General features: G+C 31.5%; 1 protein-coding gene and 1 long non-coding RNA gene across 4 annotated transcripts; both read right to left on the reverse strand.

Moving 5' to 3' along the window:
• Positions 1-4,084: 4,084 nt before the first annotated feature.
• On the reverse strand, positions 4,085-6,495 carry LOC122605790 (probable acetyltransferase NATA1-like). 2 transcript variants are annotated; one of them, XM_043778754.1, is made up of 2 exons: positions 5,734-6,494; positions 4,085-4,371 (listed from the first exon to the last, which is right to left on the reverse strand). In XM_043778754.1, the coding sequence occupies exons 1-2, from the start codon at positions 6,428-6,430 to the stop codon at positions 4,367-4,369; spliced, it is 702 nt and encodes a 233-aa protein (XP_043634689.1). In that variant the 5' UTR covers positions 6,431-6,494; the 3' UTR covers positions 4,085-4,366. The 2 variants fall into 2 exon arrangements, with proteins under 2 accessions (XP_043634689.1, XP_043634681.1); XM_043778746.1 differs by lacking the exon at positions 4,085-4,371 and adding an exon at positions 4,434-4,642 and having other exon boundaries at positions 5,734-6,495.
• A 4,959-nt stretch (positions 6,496-11,454) lies between these two features.
• Positions 11,455-13,568, reverse strand: LOC122586149. 2 transcript variants are annotated; one of them, XR_006321882.1, is made up of 5 exons: positions 13,458-13,568; positions 13,209-13,371; positions 12,935-13,000; positions 12,338-12,841; positions 11,455-11,478 (listed from the first exon to the last, which is right to left on the reverse strand). It is a non-coding gene; the product is annotated as an uncharacterized LOC122586149 (long non-coding RNA). The 2 variants fall into 2 exon arrangements; XR_006321881.1 differs by lacking the exon at positions 11,455-11,478 and having other exon boundaries at positions 12,001-12,841.
• Between the last annotated feature and the right edge of the window lie 11,447 nt (positions 13,569-25,015).

Here is a 25,015-nt window from a genome sequence, read left to right on the forward strand (position 1 = left end):
TAATTTAGTGCAAAACTTTAGAGCATATATCCGAAATGCCAAAATAAATTAACAAGAAAAGTTGTAAATCTACTTAAGACTACTTTGGGAGAAAAATATATTCACAAGTGGCTACAATGTTGTAAAAAGGCCATATCAAGTTACATAGAAAATATATTGGATAGCCATAGATGAAAGGTAAGGTGAATAATTGTGTGTAAATTGTATATAAATTTGTAAGAAAGATAGATAGATGGTTGTGAAATATTAAATATGTGTATATATATAGGAAATAAAAGGGGTTAAAGTGAAAAAAAAAACATAGATAGCCGTTTGGAATCTGCACTATCGCATAACGTCTCTTTTTTTTAAGAGCCTTGAAATCCGCGCTTGGAGAGTTTTTTAATCAATAAAGCCCCTTGAGGCAATATGCATGACTTCTTGAAGCTTTATAAGGCTTCTTATAACAAAAAAGGTATAAAAAAAAAAACACCTTACTTCGAAAAGCCTAAGGTCATCCCCATCGGTGGTAAATATGGATATAGTCTAGTTGGTCGGCTCAAGTGGGCTGTTTTGAGTTGGGTCCAGCAAATAGATATCCGACTTCCACCCAACATCAGTCGTGCCTTTTTTTTCTTATTTTACAAAAATCTATACTTTCTATAGCAATGTTTATGTGATTAAATTTGATGGTATGCAATGTTTGAGGCTAAAACTATGCCACGTCTCCACATGTCTGCTATATGCCTTATATATCTATGTTCACTATAATAATTTTTCCTTTACTTCTTCAATTGATAGTTTAATTTATAATATATATATATAGGTTGAATTTATAATTTTTGTGCTAAAATTACAAAGTGACTTAGTTCCTTTATTGGATATGTTTAATAAATAAGAAATATATTTTTAATCTAATTAAATTATTTTTATTTAAGATGATAAATAACTTAATATTTTAACGTATTTTTAATACTTTTTGAATCAGTTGAACGCTTGATCAACTGGTTAAAGTCATCTCTAATTTTACTATCAGATCATGAGTTCGACTCTCTAGAATGACTTGTCTTGAGTACGTGCAGAGTTTTACCATTATACGGTGAGGTGTCCTCTGACGTTAACTACCAATTGGTTGTTTAAAAAAATGTAGTTATAAAAAAAAGGAATGTTAATTAAAAAAATATTATGATTTAATTAAAACAGAGTTTGGTTGAGTTGTTGATGGGAGTATAAATATTGGGTTTAGTTGGGTTGGATAGATTTAAGTGAGAGAAATTAGTTTTTTAATGAATAATATAGTTGGGTTGGGTTGTAAATGTGGATGGTCTTAAAATCGTTTGTTTGTAATTGTAAGGCATGACCGATTGACCCCCATGATACTAAATAAAATATTTTTTATTATTTTTTTTCATGATATAAACTAATGGGTTGACTCGAAATTTCAGCGCTGGGACCAGACAAATCATTAGTTTTATTTAGGTTATTAATTTATCGAGTATTAATTTATAGAGGTTCTAGTGTTCTACTATAATATCGTTTAGTTAAGTGTCCAAATTTGACTTGTTGAGTCGTTCTTTTTCAATTTTTATCGTAAGTAATTTTGATTTCATAATATACTACCTAATGAAAGTTACACTAATGAAAAATACATCTAAAACTCAATCTATCCATATATTTTACGTTTTTACAACAAGTATTGTATAACAAAAACAAAAAAATCTGCGGTCAAAGTTGCGCAAAATTAACTTAAAAAGTCAAAATAAGATATTTAATTGGAAAGGAGAAAATACCTTCCAACCTATAACCATCATCAAGTATTCGAAGTATCTATTGGTTAGACATAAAGAAGTCTCATATTTGAACCTCACTTGACATATATTTTGAGGTGGCCATGAAAAAGTTAGAAAACCGTCATAAAAATAGCTGTTTAGTCCACATATATATGGGTCAAAGACTCGTCTTCTTTAACGTACATGTATATAAAAATCTCTATCCGTTTAACATTTACATGCAATGCAACACATATTTGATGATTGTAGCATAGCTCCTAAACCTTCATTTATATACCTCTAATTGAATTTCTGTTTTTATAAGTTGATCATTCCACCTCTAAAGGCTCATTTGTTTTCGAGATATATGGAATAGGGTATTATTATCTTTTGACTTCAGTTTGTTAAATATACACCTTACCTTTTCATAACTTTAGTTATCTCATCACTAGTGGGGTATTATAGCTAGCTATTGGCTTACAACTTGATTGTAATACATTTTTCTCAATAGTTGAACAAAGATAAACTTTTATTAACAATTAATTTGGAACACTTCATCAATATAGATGTCGTTTTCTCAGTTTTCTGAAATATTTTATACATGAGAAATGAGATGAATAAAAGTTTTTCCGTCAAGGATAGATGGTCTATCATCAAGAGTATTTGGGGGCCTGTCCAACCCGAAAGGCTGAACTTTAATGGACTCAAATAGTTATCGGTTTCAATTTCAAAAATTTTGCCGAGTGCAGGTACTCAAGATATTTGCAGGTACAATGTCTTTACAGCGAGACGCTTTTTGCACCTAATTGATGAAATATTGCCAGGCACGGACCAAGTAGGCAATGTTTTGGAATGGCGCGCATCACATGATTCGAGACCATTGGACTCATCCGGATGTAAATGGGCTGGTGGCGTTTTACCCCCAGCAACTTTGTTACCGAGTCACTGCATTATAAGGACTATGCTTAGGATCGTCCTCCAATTTCTTCTCTGCAACATCAACATCGCATAACTCGTGACTCTCATCAGGACACCTACTGTCTATAAAGAAAAGCTTCTTGGAACTTCTTTCTATATCATCAATTAATTTATAATTTATCTCCCACACACAAATACACATATATATACCCCACCCATATTTAAAATAAAAATAAAAAAATACCAAAAGGCTAGTAAATGGTCCCACTTGCAACGTCTTTCATCTTCTTGGGGAAGAATTGTTTTAAGGACGCTAACGCAAAATAGCCGTCCGCGTCTTGGGCATGGAAGGATGCTCGAGAAGAAGGCTTATAAGCACTGGCCTAACCGCATATGAAGTTTAGCCCTTAAGTTGATCTCCCTAACTGGGTCTGGTCTTGGGTGGGTAACCCGGGGCCAGGTTATAGATAAACGTTCATCTGATCAATTGGTCCAATTAAAAGTGCCGTTTAACATTTCATGTGTAACTTAAGGATGATGCATCAAATGCTAATGTATACGTATCATGAGCAGGTTAAGGCCATTTCTGAGCTTGACACTACAAGTCTATGCATTTTAACACTTAAGACTACATTTGAGTTATCTTTATGGAAGATTATGGAACAAATGCGAGGCAAATAGTTGTGAATTACAGGTGGCAACTTGACAAGTTAGACGGCAGCATACACAACACTTAGAGATGTATGATACACTAGTGATCAGGTTGTGATGCCAATTTCTGAGGTTGACACAGGAGACGACAAAAAATCGACACTCCTAAAAGGATTAATTGCTGTACACACCAAAGTCTACAAAAATATGAACCATGCAGCATTACGTAGCACGATACGCATCTTGACTCCCATAATTTATTCCTTTCTTTGTAACTTAATGTATATGTGATGTGTTATGAGAAGGTAGACGACCTCGCTAATACTGGCCAATTATGTTAAGCATAAGCACCAGCCACATAGAAGCAATTGGGGCGTTACACATTGTCACCCATAAGGGTGTGCCATGAAACTATATTTTCTATTCTTAATCTATCTATTATTGCATTGTGTTAGCTGACAACAAATGTTGAGACCATGTAATCATATAGTGATGAACTGAAGATGGAGAGGGAGGGGCAAATTTAGCCGGTTTGGTAATGTCGAGTAATTTTTAAAATTAATTTGATGATCAAATATGTATAACATGCATCAAACAGAACCAACTAGTTCTGAAGACTATACCATACACTGATGAACTGCATGAAGAAAGAGGGGAGGGTTGGCAGAATACTAACATAGAACCTAAGAACACCAAAACTACAAGATTTTGAGTCTTTAGGTCCATTTACCCCTACATAGAAGCAACAATTAAAAGAGCAGGAAATCTATTCCAAGTCAATAGATATTAAATTATTAACACCACCAAATATGGAATGTATATTCTGTTACACATTCATTTTCCAACATAAAAATGCAGGAAATCAATTTCAAGTCAATAGATATTAACACCACCAAATATGAAATGTATATTCTGTGACACAATCATTTTCCGAACATAAAAATGCATTACACATCCCTAAAGTTGCTCTTTTGCTAACCCTTCCCATGTGTAAAAACCAATTTCAGCTTTCATAAGTGAACCATTCCACTACAAAGATAAAATGTAATTCATCCTGCACAACCATAAATTCATTAAGCATTGTGACCCATTAGGGTATGGTTGAGCCTATGATTACAGATTACTATTCTTCATCTGTTAGCAACTTAGCATCTAGTAAATGAAACATAATGGAACAAATGCGAAGCAAATAGTTATGAACTACAGGTGGTAACTTGACGAGTTAGACGGGTTGGATATGTGATCAAAGCAGCATCCACGACATTGAGATGTATGATACTTTAGGATCAGGTTGTGATGCCAATTTCAAAGCTTGGCACCGGAGTCTACAAAAATTTGACAGACTCGAGAGTCATACTAAAGGTTAGTTGCTGCATCGAATTGTATGGACTGTGCAATTCTCAACAAGGTACACACCAAAGTCTACACCAACTACGTACTGTAACATTACTCAACAAGGCACGCACCAAAAGAAACTAAATACTTTACTTCCTTAATTTCTTCCTATTTTATAACTTAATGTACATGTAAGTTGTGTTGTGAAAAGGCAGACGAAAAAACTAATGCTGACCAATTATGTTAAGCATAAGCACCAGCTACAAAGAAGCAATTGAGACATTACACATTGTGACCCATAAGGGTGCCCTGAAGCTAATAGCAAGTGTAGAGACCATGTAATCAAATAGTGATGAACTGCATGGGGGGCATATTGACGAGTCAAGCGGATTTGGTAATGTTGAGTAATATGTCAAATTAATCTGATGATTAAATCTGCCACTCATAACATGTATCAGACAAAACCAACTAGTTCTAAAAACTATATCAGATAGAACCTAAAAATGCCCAAACTAACAATATTTTGAGCCTTTCGGTCCAGTTACTCCTACATCAAGCAACAATCAAAAGAGCAGGAAATCTATTCCAAGTCGATGTATATTAACACCAACACATATGCAACGTATATTTCGTGACACATTCAGTTTCCAACTTAAAAATGCATTATACATCCCTAAATCTACTCTTTTCCTAACCCTTCCGATGTGTAGAAACCAATTTCAGTTTTCATAAGTGAATTATTCCACTACAAAGATAAAATGTAATTCAACATATCAAACATAAACATTAGTGCATTTCATTTGTATATCCAAACAAAAGAACAAGCACCATAACATCATATATATATCTAATACTCCAATATCATAGTATCATACATTACCAAAACTTAAAACATCCATAACAAAATAAAGGGGCAAACAAGACAATTAACATCATCACATCAAAACTCTAATCCATATCTCTACCCCTAAAACATTCATTCATTAATTATATTATACTAGCTAAAATTACTTGAAAATGACATCAAATTAGATCAAATCAACATCCTTATTATTAGTAGAATTAGCAGTAATAGTAGTACCATTATCAGCATAGCCTTTCAAAGCATCACCAGTAAGCCTACAAACCCTCCATTCTTTCATAACATTAGCCCCCATTTCCTCATAAAACTTAATAGCATTAATATTCCAATCAAGCACAACCCATTCAACTCTTCCAAACCCCATTTCAACAGCCTGTTTAGCAACAGCAGATAACAACATTTTCCCTAATCCTTTCCTCCTGTAACACTCCCTAACAAACAAATCCTCAATATAAAACCCAGGTTTAGCCAAAAAAGTTGAATAATTTGGGAAAAACAAAACAAACCCAGCAACATAAACATCACCATTTTCCTGACCCACTAATGATTTGAACACTTTTTCTTCAGGATCATTAACTGGGTATTCAAGATTTAGAATCTTGGAAATGGGTTTGAAATTTGGGCTGATGAAATTTGGGCTAAAGGGTAGTTTGGAGACTTCAATTAAGAAAACAGTAAAGGATTGAAAAGGGATGTTTGTGGGTGAAAACAGAGTGGCGGAAAGTGATTGTTCAGTGGCTACACATTGATCTGAAAGACGTTCAAAGACAGCCATTTGATGGATCATTTTGTGGATGAGTGGTGTGTCTGATGACGTGGCAAGTCGGATCCGGGTGAAAAGATGGTGGGGTTCTGGGTTGTTCATGTTTAGTTCTGGTGTGTCTGTTGGTGGTGGCGGTGGAGCTGCGGCGGCCATTTTTTTTGTTATTGTTGTTTTTATGAATGTGACTGTGCGCCGTTGGATATGAGTAGTGAGGTTTTATAGAGTAGGGAAGAAGATAGAATCATAGAAGATTGAGTATTGAAGGGGTAGTTTTGTCTTTTGGCTTTTGTACAGGTGTACATTACTTTATTGAAATACGAGAAACAAACAAGCCCAAAATGAATTTTTCTTTCTTTGTAAAATGTTGAAAGAAAAGAATAACCTTTGACGTGTGTTTTTAACTTGAGGGTTTTGATCTAACGTGTACTAGTGGATACTATAATGGTATCTGCGCAAATGGGATGCCCGGAGGGGCCAAGGCTGGGGCACAATTTTGAGGGGTATAAAATTTTTAAAATTTTTCGATGTGTATTATATACGTAAAAACATAATATTATATTACATAAATATATATATATATATATGATTCTAATAACAAGTTAATGTTAAAATTATAAATATACTCGTACAATATTTTAGGTACTAGATATATATATATATACAAAGTTATGTCTTTAGTAATAAGTTATACCAATTTACTTTAATTAATAATTAAACATTTAAATGAAATTTAAAAGATAAAGAGTAAATCTTCCTGACAGTGTTCATACAGTGTTCTAAAAGACTAAAAAACCAGAAGTAACATAAAAAAAAATGTAGTTTACTTTTAGTTCTTAAATGTATGATTATGTTACTGATCTTTTCTTGATTAGTTTTGTGATCATATCTTGGTTAATTTTTTTAAGAATATCGTTTAATATTGTATATAATTTCATTTGATCAAAAAAAATTTTAATTTATTCATCCCTGACTTTAATATAAGTTTTAATTAGATTAAATTAATAAATAAATAAGAAATAACATTTTTATTGTTATAACGTCTCAATTATAAAAATAAAAAATTTTGCTTATATAATTGGATTTCTAAGAGTTGGGGGCATTTTTTTCAAGACTCGGACAGGACACTTGAATTCTTAGGACCGTCACTGTCTGCGCGTTGTGGGGTGTTGATGAAGGTGAAGGCAGTGGTTGTAATGGGCGATGGTGGTGGTGACAAATAATATATGTTATTGATATAACTTGATTTTGACGAAATGTTAGAAATTTAAAATTTTAAGCAATAGCTATTTGATATACATTTAACTTTTATTTTATATTTGGTTCATAAAGGTATTTTTTTAACATCAAAACAAACTTAGCTTTGATATTTTCATCAACTTTATACGCTTTTCAAACATGAATATAATTAATTTAGTTATAGTTATCTTAATTAATACGAGTATCACACTATCAACCATGATTTGACATTAGTGTTTCAAAATTCGTCCGTAACTTAACCAATACGCCACTCTTTAGAAAGTCGAGCCAAGCCAAGATGGCCGAGTACCCTGAGGGCTTGAGTACCTTTCGCATAGTCCAATTCGAATCCCTAAGTCCTTCCGACATAGGCTTGAGTATTCACAACTTCTCAATCGACCGAGTTAATAGTGCATAATGAGTTATGCAAGCATATTTTATATATATAAAAAAAACAACTTTATAGTTCAATTAAAATTAAATGAAATATGTAAAATATAAAACTAACCAACTGGGTTGGATCAGTGGTTGGAGCTCATGCCTCTGGAAACAGAAGTCATGGGTTTGATCCTCATGTCCAGCAAAGCTGGGGGTCCTTTACTACCTATGGTAAAACCTGGAAGCAGCCTCTCTACCTTTGGTAGGGGTAAGGTTGTCTACATATCAACCTCCCCCATACACCGTCGAAGACGGTATTGGGACCCAAAACCCGTGGAAGACGGCATTGGGAGTTACTTTACTTTATTTTATGTAAAATATAAAACTATAGAACAATTGTAAGGATCAATCGTCGATTCCAAGTTGATCTTTGGTAGCTTATTATTGCACCTTTTATGGAATAGATTCAACGCTGATTGCTTAATTAGAAGAGAGTCTACTTAGAAAAGTTCTTGTCAGCTTGAGTTATGGCATTACGGGACGAAAAAAGGGTATCGAGTTGGTCGGAGAAAATAAAATCTCAAAACGCTGTTAAACACCACTTCTTAATTAAATCTCTGCTTAATTAGAAGAGAGGCTACTTAGAAGTATTGTTAAACACCACTTCTTGTTAGTATGTTGGCTTCATTTATTTATGTATTACTTCGGAAAACATTTTAACAAAAACTTTTGTGTTAACAAAAACTTTTGTGTAGCCCTGAAAACATTTTAATCACATCAGAATTTGAACCTAATAATTAAAAGTCGCAAATCCTTCAACTATCAAACCATCTATTGATGGTTGGTTGTGTTAGTTCGACTTTCTTATACCTATAACTATACGAGATATTTTAGAAGGTTGCATGACTGCATGATATTAATTCTTAAATCTTAATAAGTATCTAGCAAGAGTAGACAATATGACATATTACAAAATACTGAAATACATATATATAAGCATAACAAGCTAGGTAGCTAGGGGAATAATACATACCAATCTAACCAACCAAAACTAGAACCTTTGCTAAGATTCGTGACCCAATTGTAGGGCAAAAAGATTAAAGATAGCATCAAAAAGTTTAACAGGTCTGTTGAAGCCGTATTTTGCAAGCATATGCTCCAAATAACGCACCGAGCGGTTTGTACAACCAAATCAAAAACCGGGTCAAATTGGGGGGTTTAAGCCCAAAGTATCAGCCCAACAAATTGAGCCATGACAATCCATCTGTGGGAACAGGAACGTACCACCATAATCTTTTACGAGTGTGCAAATATGAAATATCTGACGCCACTTAGAAATGGGAATGAAAAGGTAATTGAGTGATTGAATGTCATCACAAATCGGGCAACGGAAGGAGTACGTTGACGTTAATGTTATGAAAATCAAACTATCATAAGTTTAAGGCGATCAAGGACGAGTCTCCATGAGTTGATGTTAACTTTAATTAACGGGTACGATTTTGTTCCACCATAAAATCTTTATTAATGCCTGATCGAGGATCGAGAATGAGGAATTAATTAATGTGACTTCTAAGTGCAAGATCCGAGTAACCATTTTTGTTGGTTCGGGAAAATACAGCTTGAGAAGTAAAAGAGACCGGCAGCCATTGTGTTTTTCCTCTTTTATACGTCTCGCATATAATGACCATTATTATTGGCTTATTCTTCCCGTCACCAGTATAGATTCTAATGAGTTCCATCATGATTTGCATATTAGTTTGTGTCTTTATAAAAGGGTTAAACTGAAATGAAATATACATATTATTATTATTACAGAAAAACAAAAGCACACGAGTATGAACGTCACTCTTAAATAAGTATCATCAATAAATATCATTTTTGTCTTTGCAAAAGATTATAATAACAGTAAATTGAACTTTAGTGCTACTAAAGCAGTGTGTTACATTAACTAAACGATAAGTTGATTGATAAATCATCCATTATGCGATTAAGATTTCAACTCTTGGTGTGTTACCTTGACTGGGTTCATAAACTTCTATTATCGCCACTTTTATGCCAAAACCACCATTTATAATTAAATACACTTGTGAATTGCATGTCTTGCAAGTTATACTCGCTACGCAACTAAATTACTATATGTGATAAAGTAGAGTTAACTTGAAGATGGCTAAATCATGCTAAGCTTGAAGTGTTAGGACACATATCAATTTTGATCCTATATCCGCCTCTGCCTTCTTAGACTGTAATCCATCGACAAATGTAATCCATTGACGATTATGTATGCTTAGCGTATTATTGCACCGTTTTATGATATTGCTTCAAGACTGATTGGTTAATTAGAAGAGAATACCAATTAGGAAAATTCTTTTAATTTTGAGTTACGGGGTGAAATCTTTTTTCTATTGTTAGATACAAAATTGTTCATCGTGCTATCGGTAAGATGAAAAGTTGAAAACTTATACGGAGAGTTCAGTTTCTTTTTTTCACCTCTGTACTAAGAAAACTGATTAACTATCTAGACTTATTATAAATACATTTCTTGTGCCAATGAGGCACACATCAACGGGCAATTGTTAGAATATTTGTGAAAGAGACATCTTAGGTTTTACGCATAGGTCTTTAGTTCGAATTTGTAGAGTGATAGGCATGTGTGTGTTTTTCTGTAAATTTCTTGCGATCACATCCTATCCGAGTTGTTCGGGGTCTAACAGACCGAAAGGACCAAACTCGACCCGATCATTTTATAAGATTTTTTTTTTTTTAAAGAATGTACTCAACTATAAATATCGACAAATACATTTAGCAAAAGTAGTTATAAAAGACAACGCATAAAAAAAAATAGATATTTCGGCATGAACCGTTCGTAAAATCGTCGTCAAAACCGGTTACGGATTATGAGTTTTCCAAAAGTACATTTCAATCACAGTCCAATACATTAATAATACAAAATGACTCAATAGAAATAACCAAAACTTCTTAATTCATACACTTGACGTCAGCGTTGTAAATCTCGGCCGTCTCAGCCAAGATATCGGATCAAATATCAGATCGGCCAGTCCAGGAGACGAGATGACTAGGATCGGTCAAATATCGGGTCAACGTTGGAAAACTCGTTGGATCAGGTCAAATATCGGAATATCGGGTCAAAGTAAAAAAAAAAAAAAATCTATATTCTCAGAATATATCATATATTTATATTTATATCTATTTATATTTGTCATTTTTTTGAAAAAGTTATACAAAAGTTCAAGATTTATGAGTTTTTAATATAAACTTTTGTTACATATATTTCCATAAATTATTATTATTATTCACTATTCACCCAATCCGATAGCTCCCCGATTTTTCAAAATCTCCCATCTCCCCACCTCGCCGATCCGATCACGATCCCCGAGTTCTACAACCTTGCTTGACGTAATCAATAATTATACCAAGATAATTAAAGTATCATGAGCCAATAGTTCAAAGGGGTCTCTACGAGTCCTATCAACGTTACCATTTTCTGCATTTAAGATATGCTTCAAGCTTTACAAATTCAAAACTACAATCTTTATATAACTTGTCTTTGCTTCTGCAACTGGAACAACCTATAAAAAGGGTAAACAACTAAAAAGTAAGCAAAACTTAATGAATAATCTTGCATACATTTATACACATGAAGGAGGTCAATGCACAAAGGTCTATTGCATATTGAATATGGCACCGTCGTGCCATATCTATAATACTCACCTTTGTGCCAACGCATTACATAGATCCATATAAGCAAATAATTACAATCTCAATAAACAATATCAATGCTCCACATGAGGTATGTCCTACATGGACTATGGCCACAATTTAGGCCCGTAATCAAAGACGGCTACTACTTAGGCTCAACGCCAAATCAATTACCACACACGGAATCCACCATCATATGGTAATTGACCCAAGGCATATATAAAAGTATGCAAGAAAGGGACTATAAACATTACATTATTCTTATAACGACATGAGCATTTCTGTTCTTTCTGCCAAGAAACTCATATGTGAATCCATTGGTCGTGCTTAGACCTAGATTATCGGCAACTTAGACCTTGAATGCACAAACTTTGATAATGTGGGTAAACTTGAGGCTATTGCTTACATTGACTTTAAGAATTATACTCCAATACTAGACGTGTTCACACGAGAAGCACGACATGAGAGAACCAAGTCATTCATCAAGTAACTATGGAGATTGAAGGCTACAAAGCATATAACATAAGGTTCCAATATGCTCTTTTAGACAAAATAGTCGTGCATTACATTGGTAAAAGAAAACACACTCCTAATAACATACTACGATGATCCCCAAAAAATACCAAGTTTTTTACATACAGGTTTAATAAGCACAAAAACACGAACAACCCACATACACATAAGAGTTCTGTTAAATTGAGTTTCTGTAGATTATCACATTTCCATTACCTTGAGTTTCAGTAGAATAGCTAAGAAGAGATCACCTTTTTCATTTTTACGAAACAGTGAAACAGTTACCCCTGCAAAACAACTATAAAACCGCCATTACAACTTATGATATAAGCTATAGCTCGAGACATAGCCAAAACACCTTCAATTCGTAACCATTTGCTGCAATCAAAATCCAACCTCAGTAAGTTAGGGTTATTAATCTGTAAGGAGTAAGTTTCAGAAACAAGTTCACTTTGTAAAATATGGTTCTTTATTTGTTTATTGAAGCAATAATCCCTTGACTGAAGGATGCTCTTAACACATAGAAATAAACTGGTTTTTGGAAAAGTGAAAACTATACTGGTGGGAATTTATCAAATATTCTATCACTTCTTAAGCTTATCTAACATGTATACATACCTCAACTAAACTTTTTGCAATTAAAACAGGTTCAACATCGCTAACGAATGCACATATTGCTCCCGTCACCCCAAGAAAGATAGCAACATTTGCAGTCGTTTTCTACACACACAAAAAAAAGGAAAGACAAAGAACTTATTTAAGATAATAATTGTCGGTGATCTCATTTTAGTCTAGGATTGAATTATACGGTACCTGTGGCCATGATAGATTATCTCCTGTGATGATAGATTTGTAACAGCCAGCAGGAATAATCAAAGACTGATGAATAAAAAATAGAAAGATTTTAAAACACAAGTTTGTAAAACTATAAGGAAACATGAATCCATAAACATATAGTACACATACCATAATGACCCCCACAAAGGTACTTGCTATTGACAAAGAAGACGGAAAAAAAATGATAAAAACAATTAAAGCCTTAACTATTGTTTCCAACAAGAGTTACGGGTTATATATGAAAACATACAATAGATGGCTTTGCTGAACAACACCACTCCAGTTAATGCACCTAATGCAACTCTAATTGCATTTTTCCCACGAAGGGATTTTAGGGGAGTAGGCATAAGCTCATCAACTGTGACAGCTACAGGACTCAGATTTAGACAATATCTGATGATGTAGCTCAAAACCTAAAAAGATAATGGAAAAGAAAAGGTAAAATTTAGTATGAAAATATCGTATAACCACATATTAATGAAAATATAAACTTACTTACCATACAATACATTACTAGTTTTGAGGTAATCCAATCAGGTGGTGGGGCCAGGTTGAAATTAGAGCTAACATGCTTTCCAAACATCATGTAGCTCATTTACACCCGCTCCAAAATACAATATACCACTGATTGAGTATACACATGCATTAAAATTAAAGTTAAATGTACGTACTACTAAGCAATATACAAACAATTACTCAGTATCAAAAGTAAGATAGACTTTTCTTGAAGTGGGGTACATCTAAAAACTAAAACTAAAAGTCCAAACTCTATATAAATTATTTTACAAAGCTTAAAATACAATAAGTAGATAACCAAAAGATAAAGAAAAATGGGCCACTTCAACTTTAAAACTTTAATGTTTCCAGGCCATTCTTGAAGCCCAAAAGTCTTACCCTTTAAAGTACTCTGAAGCCCAAAACAATAACTCAAATCTTTCAAAAGCCAAAAAATAACTGGATTCCCCAATTAACTAAAAATACCCATAACTCCAACTCAACCAAAATTAACATTACAACAAAACGTCCTTCACTCAATATAATCACGAATTCATAATAACACAAAAAATAAGCTTCCAATTTCGACTTTCTAGAGTTATTGGATACCTCAAAATAATCTAACCATTATAATCCTGAAAAACAATGCCATCCATATCAACCACACGGCTAGTGAAAAACAAATTTCCAAAAAAACATCCAAACTAAAAAACACCAATTTATAGTTTCAATGAGCTCACATAAAAACCTACCACTTTGCCCTTGATCTTTAACCCATATTTCTTGACTTTTTAATGCTAACATAAAATACTTACAATCCACCACTTCAGATTTCAGAAGACCATAATCTAATTATTACAATTTTTACAACAAGTTCTAACTCCAAAATCCTTTTTCCTATTAAAAAGCTGCATCAAGACTTAGAGCTTTATAAAATAACCATTGACTTACAAAAGTCAACTCCATACTTAAAAAAACAACATCACCCATACCCAATTTTGTAACCCAAAAACAATTTAATACCAACAAAATCAAATCTCCACTGGATTTCATAATTTACACCCTCTTCTCTTAAATTCAAAGCCTCCACACTAACTGAAATCAGCTTAAGCTTAAGAACAATGTGACTGCTCAAACAATTTGCCCAGCCTAAACTCCAGAAATAAAACAATAAATTTAAACAACAAAAACAAGAAATAAAAGTAAGATAGACTTACATGACCAACAGTAGGCATACATATGTCTTTCTATGACGCAAAGCAACATACATCGCAAGTGTGAACTTTAAAAAGTGTGTAGATATTTATCCAACAAAAAAATGTGAAATTTTAATAATTTACTATTTTAGGTGTGAACTTTCATATTTAATTTTGTGATGCTACTTTTGCCCACACTAACAATTTTAGTGTGGACAAAATTATACAATTACATAGTTTTACATATATAAAAGCAAGACAAACTTTTATAATCTATTCACGCTAATTAAAAACGTGAATATTGTAATATTATTTGTACTGGTAAAGGGTAATTAGTTCATGAAATTTGATTTAGTAAAAGGCCATTTGACTAATAGTCCAACTTTTTTACATGTCATTTACGATGAATTATGTATCAAAAAGATAAGACCGGTGTAACGCACAGGTTTCATTTGATTTAAATATTATACATGTTACATAAGTCATATATAGTTGTGTTAATTATTCCATTTCCATACGTGGCTTATATATGAAATATTGTTATACATTAATTCAATGAGTACAAAATTGTTAAAAATAAAAAAAGAGAATGAGATTTTACCTGATAGCAATCATCGTCATAATATCCATAACAATGTAATAATTCCGAGGCTACCAATTCTAACAATCAAGCAACAAAAAATAAGACCTCAACCGGCCCCCAAACTTTTCCATGACACATCGTTAGTATGGTTGATCCAAATAAATTAACTTTGTATGGCTTTAGTTGTATATCAAAACCCTCTAAATCTCCAAGACTCCGGCCAAAAGTAAGCTATGACATAGAAAACTCGCTAGAGAAAGCGCGCTGATGAAGCTTTTGAGTAGAGTGGAGGTGGGTTTGAGTTTAATGATGATGATAGTGCTTGGTTGGTGGATATCAGCGAGGTATATATATTAAGTATGTTGTATTTTCTCTTACTTGTATATTTACTTATTAAGCATAGGATACTTGTATATGTAATATGTAGTATACTAAGTGAGAGTATTTATTTTCAAAAGGAAATTGATACATATCCGTTCGAAAAATTAGACTAAAACATGATACAATTAATACATTACGTAGCAGCAACAACAAGGACGACATTCCTTTAAAGCCATTAAAAACAATCTAGCCGTTAATACTTCTTTGCTAAAAAGTTATAATATTGAGTCATTTTCAAAATCCTGGTTCTGTCAGTATTATTATTAATAACTTATACCTCAATAAACTTTAAGATTACACGTGTTTATTTATTTATTTATGTACGTGTGTCATGTTTTGTTTTTAATTAGAAGCTTGGATAGTGGAATTGATCATGAATCGGGGATTATAAACGAAGATGATGAAAACTTGACATTCATGTCTATATAGAGCTTTGATTTTTAACAACAACAATAATGATAATAATGACAACTTATTCGGTAGGTTGGTCATCAATCATCATGATATTCATATGAAAACATCAATTGAAAGTTTAGTGAGCTTGTATCTTCAAAAGTACATTTTTATTTGGGACGAAAGTAAATTATATGAATTGTTATTATTGGACTTAAACTTTTTCTTTTGTTTAATGAGTTTTCTCAAATACGTGTTAGTTTGTTTTGGGTTTGCGTGGCATTTTCGTTTTCTGTTTTTCTATTATGTCTGATTATTATAATACTCTTCTTTCTGCCTCAGATTTCGTTGCATTCTGCATATATAGTTGAGTTAATATTTTTTTTCTTACCATACAATGATTAATCCCTACACGTACTCTCTACCTTAAGATCGAGACATAGACCATATTTAATTAATGTCCATATTGATAAGAGTGAATTTTCGAAGATGAGTAAACTATAAACTCAATATAGATTTTTTTTTTTTAATGCCGACTAATTAACTTAAAAAAGGTCTATAACCCCTCTTTTTCTGGATTGAAAATTGTTGTTTTCAATTTGAAAACAAACCATTGCATCATGGATCTAATTAAGCGTTTATTTTCTGTTTTAGTTTCTTTTTCGAAACTTATATGGCAACACCTATATCTTTAACTTAACGAATGGAGGTTTTGTTTTTTTTAAATTATATTTTACAACATAAACTGTTGGTCGTAAATTAAAATATAAAATCTGTTAGAGATTATTAAATATGTGATACAGTACAAAACATTAATTGAATAGGCTCTCATAGAGTCTTTATTGTTTCACCTACAAAGTAATCAATGAAAGTAATATTTCCTACCTCCTTTGTATTTAGGTTGTACAATTGTTTGCCATCTTTGGTTTTTAAGTTTTTTTGGACAGTTGAGATTATTTAATTGCTTGTACTTCTTTGCATGCATTCATGTTTGATGTAATGATTGTCCTAGCATTTTGCAATTAATATTTCACTGAATAGGGCTAAGAGTGTTGAGAACCGAAGAATATCTTAAAACTAGAATATCCAAAATTTTAAATATTAAATTTGCCAATTCAAAATCCAAATTTGAAAATTCACGTATCGAGTTGATATCGAATTATTTGAATATCTTAAATTTCACCCCAAATACTCAACTTCAATCTCACTAAACAACAAATCAAACATAATAAGCAATATATCAAAGTATTTATCTATATAGATACATGCTTATTGCCTGATAAAATCATAAAAATAATAGGGAAAAAAAATCTTAAGAAAGAAACCTATCAATTAGACTTGCTAACTACCATAATTATTAACGACTAAAATTTTTTAAAGTTGAAAACAACTTACTTGAAAAATTGAAAATCTTAACTATTAGATTAAAATTAATTATCAAAATCTAAAAAATATATTTAAATCTTTACCATCAATTTTAATTAGATCAATACCCGGTCGTTGACCGGGTTATAAACAATAAATTTATACTTAAAAGAGTATATAATGGTTAACTGGATGGAAACCCCGTGATCCCATATATCATTTGATACCCACTAATCCACAGCTAGGCTAGTGTCCAGGTGAATCTCAACTACTTAATAAGCTCTTTATTTTTTCAAGTTTGCCTTTGGCAAAACCTGAACCCAAGACCTCTCTTAAAGAGTGGCGGCTGGTGGCCACTGACCTATATAAATATATACTCAATATATTGACAGAAGTGCAAATATTCAACCTTTATTAGTAAGGATTAACATAAAACGTAACATACCTTGTAAAAACGAAATTTAAAGATGTTTCGGTTTGCAACTACCTTATGTTTAGGTTTGCAACATAGATTTTAAAAAATCTTCATTCATTGAAAAGGTGATGTTCTGGTTCAAGTTAATGCCTTCGTTCAAGTCAAATGCAGCTGCTTTCTTTTTCTTGTTATTATTGAAGTGATTGATGACTTCAATGACCTAAAATAAATATAGAACATGTGAAAACCATGTTATTATAGATATGAAGAAAAAAACATGAATAACATATTTACATTTTGCAATGCAATAACATCGTCTTTAGAGGATAGGGAGAAATATATGCATATATGTAAAAACACATTACTCTTTTCATCTCTTTGGTTGAAAATTTTGTAACTTTGAAATGAGAAGAGAAAAAAAGTGTGCTTTTTATATTATAATGGTGTAGAATTAAATTTTATACAAATTTATAAAGATATCATATTCATATTCGTTATGAATGATTGACTTTTAGCATTACATTGATAGAGTGCCAATTTTTTATATAGCATAGATTTTCATATTGTATTGGAATGCAAGCTGTCGTGCTAATCAATGAAATTCATTTTGAATATTACCCGTAATTTACCAATAATACTATAAATATAGCCTTGGTTAAGTTGTAAAACCACTGTCATTGCTATAGTTTGGAATGTCAAAATATATACAACCTTTATTAGTTATAGTTTGACTTTTATATTTCTTTTAGTTTGACTTTTATTTTCAAAGGCTAAGATTGTTTTTTTCTTATTAATTTAAATGATCTAGATTAAAAGTTAAGTTTATTTTTTTCCAGTTTGAAAATTTTTGTATTTTGAAATGAGAAAAATATGATGTACTTTTTATAGTGAGATACAATAGATCATTTACAAATTTATACAAATTATATATATATGGCTACCACTACAAAGAGAAAAAAAATAAACAATATTTTGATCTAAGCCATTGAAAATAAATCAACAAGTTAATCTCTACTATTAAAATTAAAAGTCAACTTTGATAGTTGATTATGGCAATAATGCATTCATCCATAATTAAAAAGTCAATTAGTTATTAAGAAATAAAACATGGATAATAAAGATCCATCAAGTTTCTCTGAACATTCATGGACTTGGAAATGGGGAAGGGGCATAAGGGGAGGCCGTGAGGAATCTCAACTAGAGGAGCTGATAGATAACTTACAGACAGTAACATTGATTGCAAATCCAGATTCATGGTACTGGAACCTCAATGGTAACACTTTTCTATCGGTAAGAGATATTAGACAACACTTAGATCTCTCGATCTTACCATCTGGAGATTACAAAACCCACTGGAACTCCTTGGTGCCTAAGAAAGTCAACATATTCCTTTGGAGATTACTCAAAGACCGTCTCCCTACAAGGTTCAACCTTAGTATTAGAGGTATGAAGATCACTTCTATATGTTGTCCTCTTTGTAATATGGGTGCAGAAACAGTGAGTCATATTTTCAAGGATTGCATTGTGTCAACCGAGATACGTATAATGATGTCGACATGGCTTTAAATCGCAATACCAGATGGGGACCCAAGTGAGTGTTTGGACCAAATATTGGAGACGCAACTAACAAAGAAAGCCAAGAATATTGTTGAAGCCATTTTATCTATTTGGTGGTGGGTAATATGGAAGTATCGGAACAATGTTGTTTTCAAAGGAGTCACTATGCCCGACCTAGAAATTTTTCGTGAAATTGTTTCTTTTTCTTATTTTTGGATTAAATTTCGTAGTAGAAAATATAGTATAGTCTGGAACTTATGGCAAATCTGCCCCAAATATTTCATGTAATTTTAGTGTCTTTTCGGTAATTCGCCGAAAGTGTGTTAGTTTACAAAATTGATGTTCAAAAAAAAAGATCCATCGAGTTTCCTTTCAAACAAAATTGTATCCGTAATATTCTTATGTTATCGAAAACTATGTTGCTTATTAGATTTGAAAAAAAAAGAGTTCGTATAAGATCCAACTAAAACATATTGAAAATTTGATTCTAATTAAATAAATAATTAGATACTGATTTAATAATATTTTCAAATTTGGTTAATATACATATCACGTTGAAGTAAAATTTAGTGTGTAATTTATCTATCTATGAAATTGTCTAATAGCTACCTATATATGAATAAAAATATCAGGATAACAACTTTATATAGAATAATAATTAGAATAAATATAAACTAGCACGGTACTCGCGCAATGCGGTGGTGATCGTTGCCACGACTGTGTAGTAGTGGGGGTTACTGTTGGTGGTGGAAGCGTCGAGTATTATAAATAGTTGATGTGAAAGTTAATTGATGTAAAGAATAAATGAAAATATTTTAAAAGATAAAGGGTTGAAAGTGTAAATTAATCGTTGTTGTTAAAGGTAGTGTGTGTAAAATTATTTTAAAGGATGCTAAATAAAAATATTACATATTTTCAACATTTTTAAAAATCAATTGTTATTTTTTTGTATAATATAGTATATATATATAATTTTAAAATGATAAAAGAATATAACCATCTAATATAGTGGAAATATTTTTTAACGCAAATTATAAAAGTATGGAATAACACATTATTTATGGTGCAATGTGAATTATATATAAACTAACCACCAAAAGTTTTGAGTCAGACATTTCATTTTATACTTAACCAGGGTTGACCTAATTAATTATAATGGGTGTTTTTTTTTTGTCATGTAGGTTGACTGATCAAATGCGTTTGTTTTAGGTCAAATGAGTTGTTTTTTGGTCAAGTAAGTTGACGGGTTAGTAGGTCAAATAAGTTGTTTTTGAGTCAAGTGTGTTCGCTGGTTTCTAGGTCGACATTAGTTAATAAATTAATTAATTTTAAATGTTTTGGTTTACGAGTCGACTTAAATTAAGATCCCAACCGGACCCAATCCAAAAAATCAGGTTGGCAGGTTAAAAATTTATGACGATTTCTAGTCAAATTTCTGGTTCGGTTAAGTTTCAATATGTGATACATATATAGGTTTATTTCGTTATTCGATCACCAACCGTGAATTGGGAGGGAATGGTTCTATATATCCTTGACACTACATTTAGAAAGTATAATGATTTGTTTTTAATCTTGAACCTATAAATATTTAACATTTAATCTCCACTATTAATAGGAGACATATTTTAATAAGGAAGGTGTCATATTAAACATGTAGGCTTTAATTAAACATGAGAATTCAAAAATGAGTTTGGTTAAAAAAATGCAGGAATCTAATGTCATTTCGACATATATGATTTTTTTTAGATATGTCTTGAATTTCAAAATCACAAGAACAAAAAAAGAGATACAATTATCGGGTAGCACGAAATTTATTATTCAAACAATCAAAAATATGTGTTTCAATTTAAATCACATCTTAATTTAAATTATAAAGATTTTATTTATAAACTAGAATAGTGTCCATGCAATGCATAAAATGGTGAATATTTATCAGAAGATTTTAATTTTGATTTTAAAATGATGCTCATAAACTTTTATTTAGGAAAAACGGGTGAGGGTGAGGATGGTTCATGGTTGACTTCACCAACCGTCAACTTTAAAATTTCTAATCCACGGGTAAATAACTTTATATGAAATAATAACTAAAACAAATATAAATATAATTATAAAATAGTTAATTGTGGATGACGAGTTTGGTTGATGGATTGATTATATCCAACATGAACCCGACCTGATATCAATATCGAGTTTGAAATCTCAATCTAAATCTCTTAATCCGTAAACCCAAACCCAATCACCAACCTAAAAAAATTGGGTTGACGGGTTAAATGAATATGTTAATTGATTTCAAGTTATATATGAGTTGATGGATTGATAGATTGGCAGGTTGGCTTCCGGTCATATAGGTTAGTAGGTTGACCCGGTCACCGACCGGGTATTGATCTAGTATGATATTAGTTATGCAAAGCTAGTTTGACTTTGTTGAATGTGATCACCTGGACACTAGTCTGACTGAGGGATTAGTGGGTACCAAATGGTAAATGGGATCAGGGGGTTTCCATCCAATTACCATAATTGCCGATGGGAAACTATACCAAGGATTTTTATATATTTGATTGGAATACAAGTTATCAATTTAGTCAATGAAATTCAACTATAGCGTTTCAAGGATTCATCAAGTTGTAAATCACTCGCAAATAGCAATAATATACCGCTTTCTATTAAAGGAAAAATGGTTTTTCTTTCAATAGCTTAGGTGACATTCAATTATCTCAATTTCATCATCCTAACTTTCTTTTTATTTGTACAGAAATCATTAGTATTTATTTACAAGTACATCCATATTCTTAACTTCTAAATAAAAAAAACCCAACTTTCTATCTGAAAATAAAAATAATATATATACAAAACATTTTATTTTTAATTTTTAATAAAAGATGATATGTTGGTGAGATAACATGTAGATAAATCCTCTATTTTAAATTTATAATGGTAATATTGTATCCCTCACTTGATATGAGCTTTCTAATTTATTTTTTCAATTTTAGATAACTTGATTACGTTATAACTTTTATTTATTTTTAAATTTGAAGTTTAAATCATGCCCTGAAGGTTTCTAGTATGTTAAAGCGGGATATTATTTCATTTATATTTATTTAGTATTTATATCACTTGTAATTTGACATATGCTAAATCTCCTATTTATTTATAAAGATTTATGCAATTAATGGTTGTAATGTCATTAGATGTTGTAATGCCGTGGTTTTTTTTTTCTTAAACTTTCATAAAAAAACTATACCATATGCAATTAATGTTTATGTAAAGTCCATGGTGATATTTAGGGAGATTGACTTTTAATTTAGTAAGGTTGATTTTTAGTTTAGATGGTTAAGATTGAAAGTTAAATTTATTTTCAATGGTCAGGATCAAAAGTTCATTTTATTATATTATCTCAGCTCTACCGACAATATATATATATATATATATATATATATATATAATTTAAATGTTAAGATATCTTCAAATTTACTAATTTTAGTTTTATAAGATCGTTAGCTAAAAACTAATAATGCTAAATTATAGTTGTATCATTTTAAAAGGGTCTCTTCATTTTTATGTTTAATCTTTGGATGCTCGTTCCTTATCTCCATTTTTATCCGCAATTTATTATAAACAAAATAAAAAGTTTAAACTCACATTTACATTCTATTTGTTTCACAATGGTTACATACGAAATTACTAAATTACCTTTAATAAACATCCACTTGAAAAGAGTTTTTATAAAATTCCAAATTTACCCTTCATAAATTAATTTACAATTTAAACTTTTATTTTAATAATTAATAATTTAAGTATTTATTTTCTACAAAATTTTCACTATCACAATTACATCAACGTACATTATTCGTGTTAGTACAACATAAATGGCTAAAGTAAAAATGATATATAGTACATTCCCTATATATATATATATATACACACACACTAGCCTTGTACCCGCGCGATGCGGCGGGGCATAGGAAAAAAAGCTGGTTAAGTAGCGGTACCGTGTTATTACATGAATGTATGATTCAACTCAAGTGTTTCTTAGTCCGGTTGAAAGTGCAAACCGTCGTCGTTGTTTTAGAGTGAGCGTTTTTTATGTTGATTGATTATTAAATTCAGTAACGCATGTGTGTTTTTTGGGTAATACTATGTGAGCAACTTCAGGGAAGGAAAGGGAAGGGACACGAGTAAGGTTTTTTTAAAGGGTATTTTTGGAATTTCAGGATAAAGTGTTTGATGGTAGTATAGATTAAAAGGGTAGATTAGAGATTTTAAAGGTAGAGTGTTAAATTTTTTAGGGCTAGTTTGTTTATATAGATAATATACATATATATTTAAAAGCCGTGTGTATTTTTGCGTGCTCCTCGCAACCTCTTATTTTTTTATTCTTTTAATTTCCATCATCTTTTTTCTTATTTTATTCTCTTTTTCTTCTCACTTGTATATACATTAACAACTAGATTAATACCCGGTCGGTAACCGGGTTACCAAGTTAACTTATATATATATATATATATATATATATATATAGAGAGAGAGAGAGAGAGAGAGACGATTTGATATATATCAATGTTTTCAATAGTTGACCTTACCCAAATTCCACTTGAAACCCACCCGGGAAAAATGGGTTAGGGTTATAAAATCTTGACCCGATAATCTGTTAACTTAGTTTTTTTGGGTAGGGGTAGAAGTCGGTGTCAGTGTCGGGTTGACCTCTTGGGTTAATAGGTCAACCCGTCAACCCAAAAATATTTTAAATTTATATAAATATTTTAAATAAGTCGACCTACTAACTCATTTGATCTGACAGCCTACAACCCATTTTGTTGGAAATTAATATGCCAACCCACCAACCATATGACCTGAAATCAACTCATCAAACCATTTAACCATCAACCTAATTTTTTTTTGATTGGTGGTTCGGTTTGAGATGGCAGGTTTTGGTTTAGATTTTCAAGCCGATTTTGCTATTAGGTCGGGTTCGGGTTAAGTATTTTTAACCCGTCAACCCATTTACCCGAACTTGGTATAATTATATTATATTGATGGGTGGGGGTAGGTGTCGATGGGGATGTCGGTGTCGGGTTGACTTTTTGGGTTAATAAGGCACCGGCCAATCCAAAAACATTTTAAATTTTAAATATTTTAAATTAGTCAACCCATCAACTCATTTGATCTTACAACCCATGACCCAATTTACTTGAAATCAATCTGTCATTTGCACCAACCATATGACTCGAAATACCCACCAAACAATTTAACCCACAAACCCGATTTTTTATAGATAGGTGGTTCAGTTTAGGCTGATAAGTTTTGGTTGAGATTTTCAAGTCTATTTTGATATTAGGTTAACTTCGGGTTAAGTATTTTTAACCCGTCAACTTGTTCACCCAAATCTGATATAATTATATTATAGTTATAATTTAAAATTTAAATCTATATGGATTAAAATACACTTTAAATATATATATATATATATATATATATATATATTTATCAATTAACAATAAGCTTGATACAAAATACATATTAAAGACTTTCAATTGTAAACTTAATAGACAAATATACAAGAATATAACCGTGAAAAGCTTTTCTAATTAAACATAACACAAATAATAATTGAGGAAGTTAAATTAAAAATTGAATTAAATATACAAGTTAGATGGAAAAAAAAGAGGCGTCTT

This window comes from Erigeron canadensis, chromosome 1 (genome assembly GCF_010389155.1).
Source record: "Erigeron canadensis isolate Cc75 chromosome 1, C_canadensis_v1, whole genome shotgun sequence".
NCBI lineage: Eukaryota > Viridiplantae > Streptophyta > Magnoliopsida > Asterales > Asteraceae > Erigeron > Erigeron canadensis.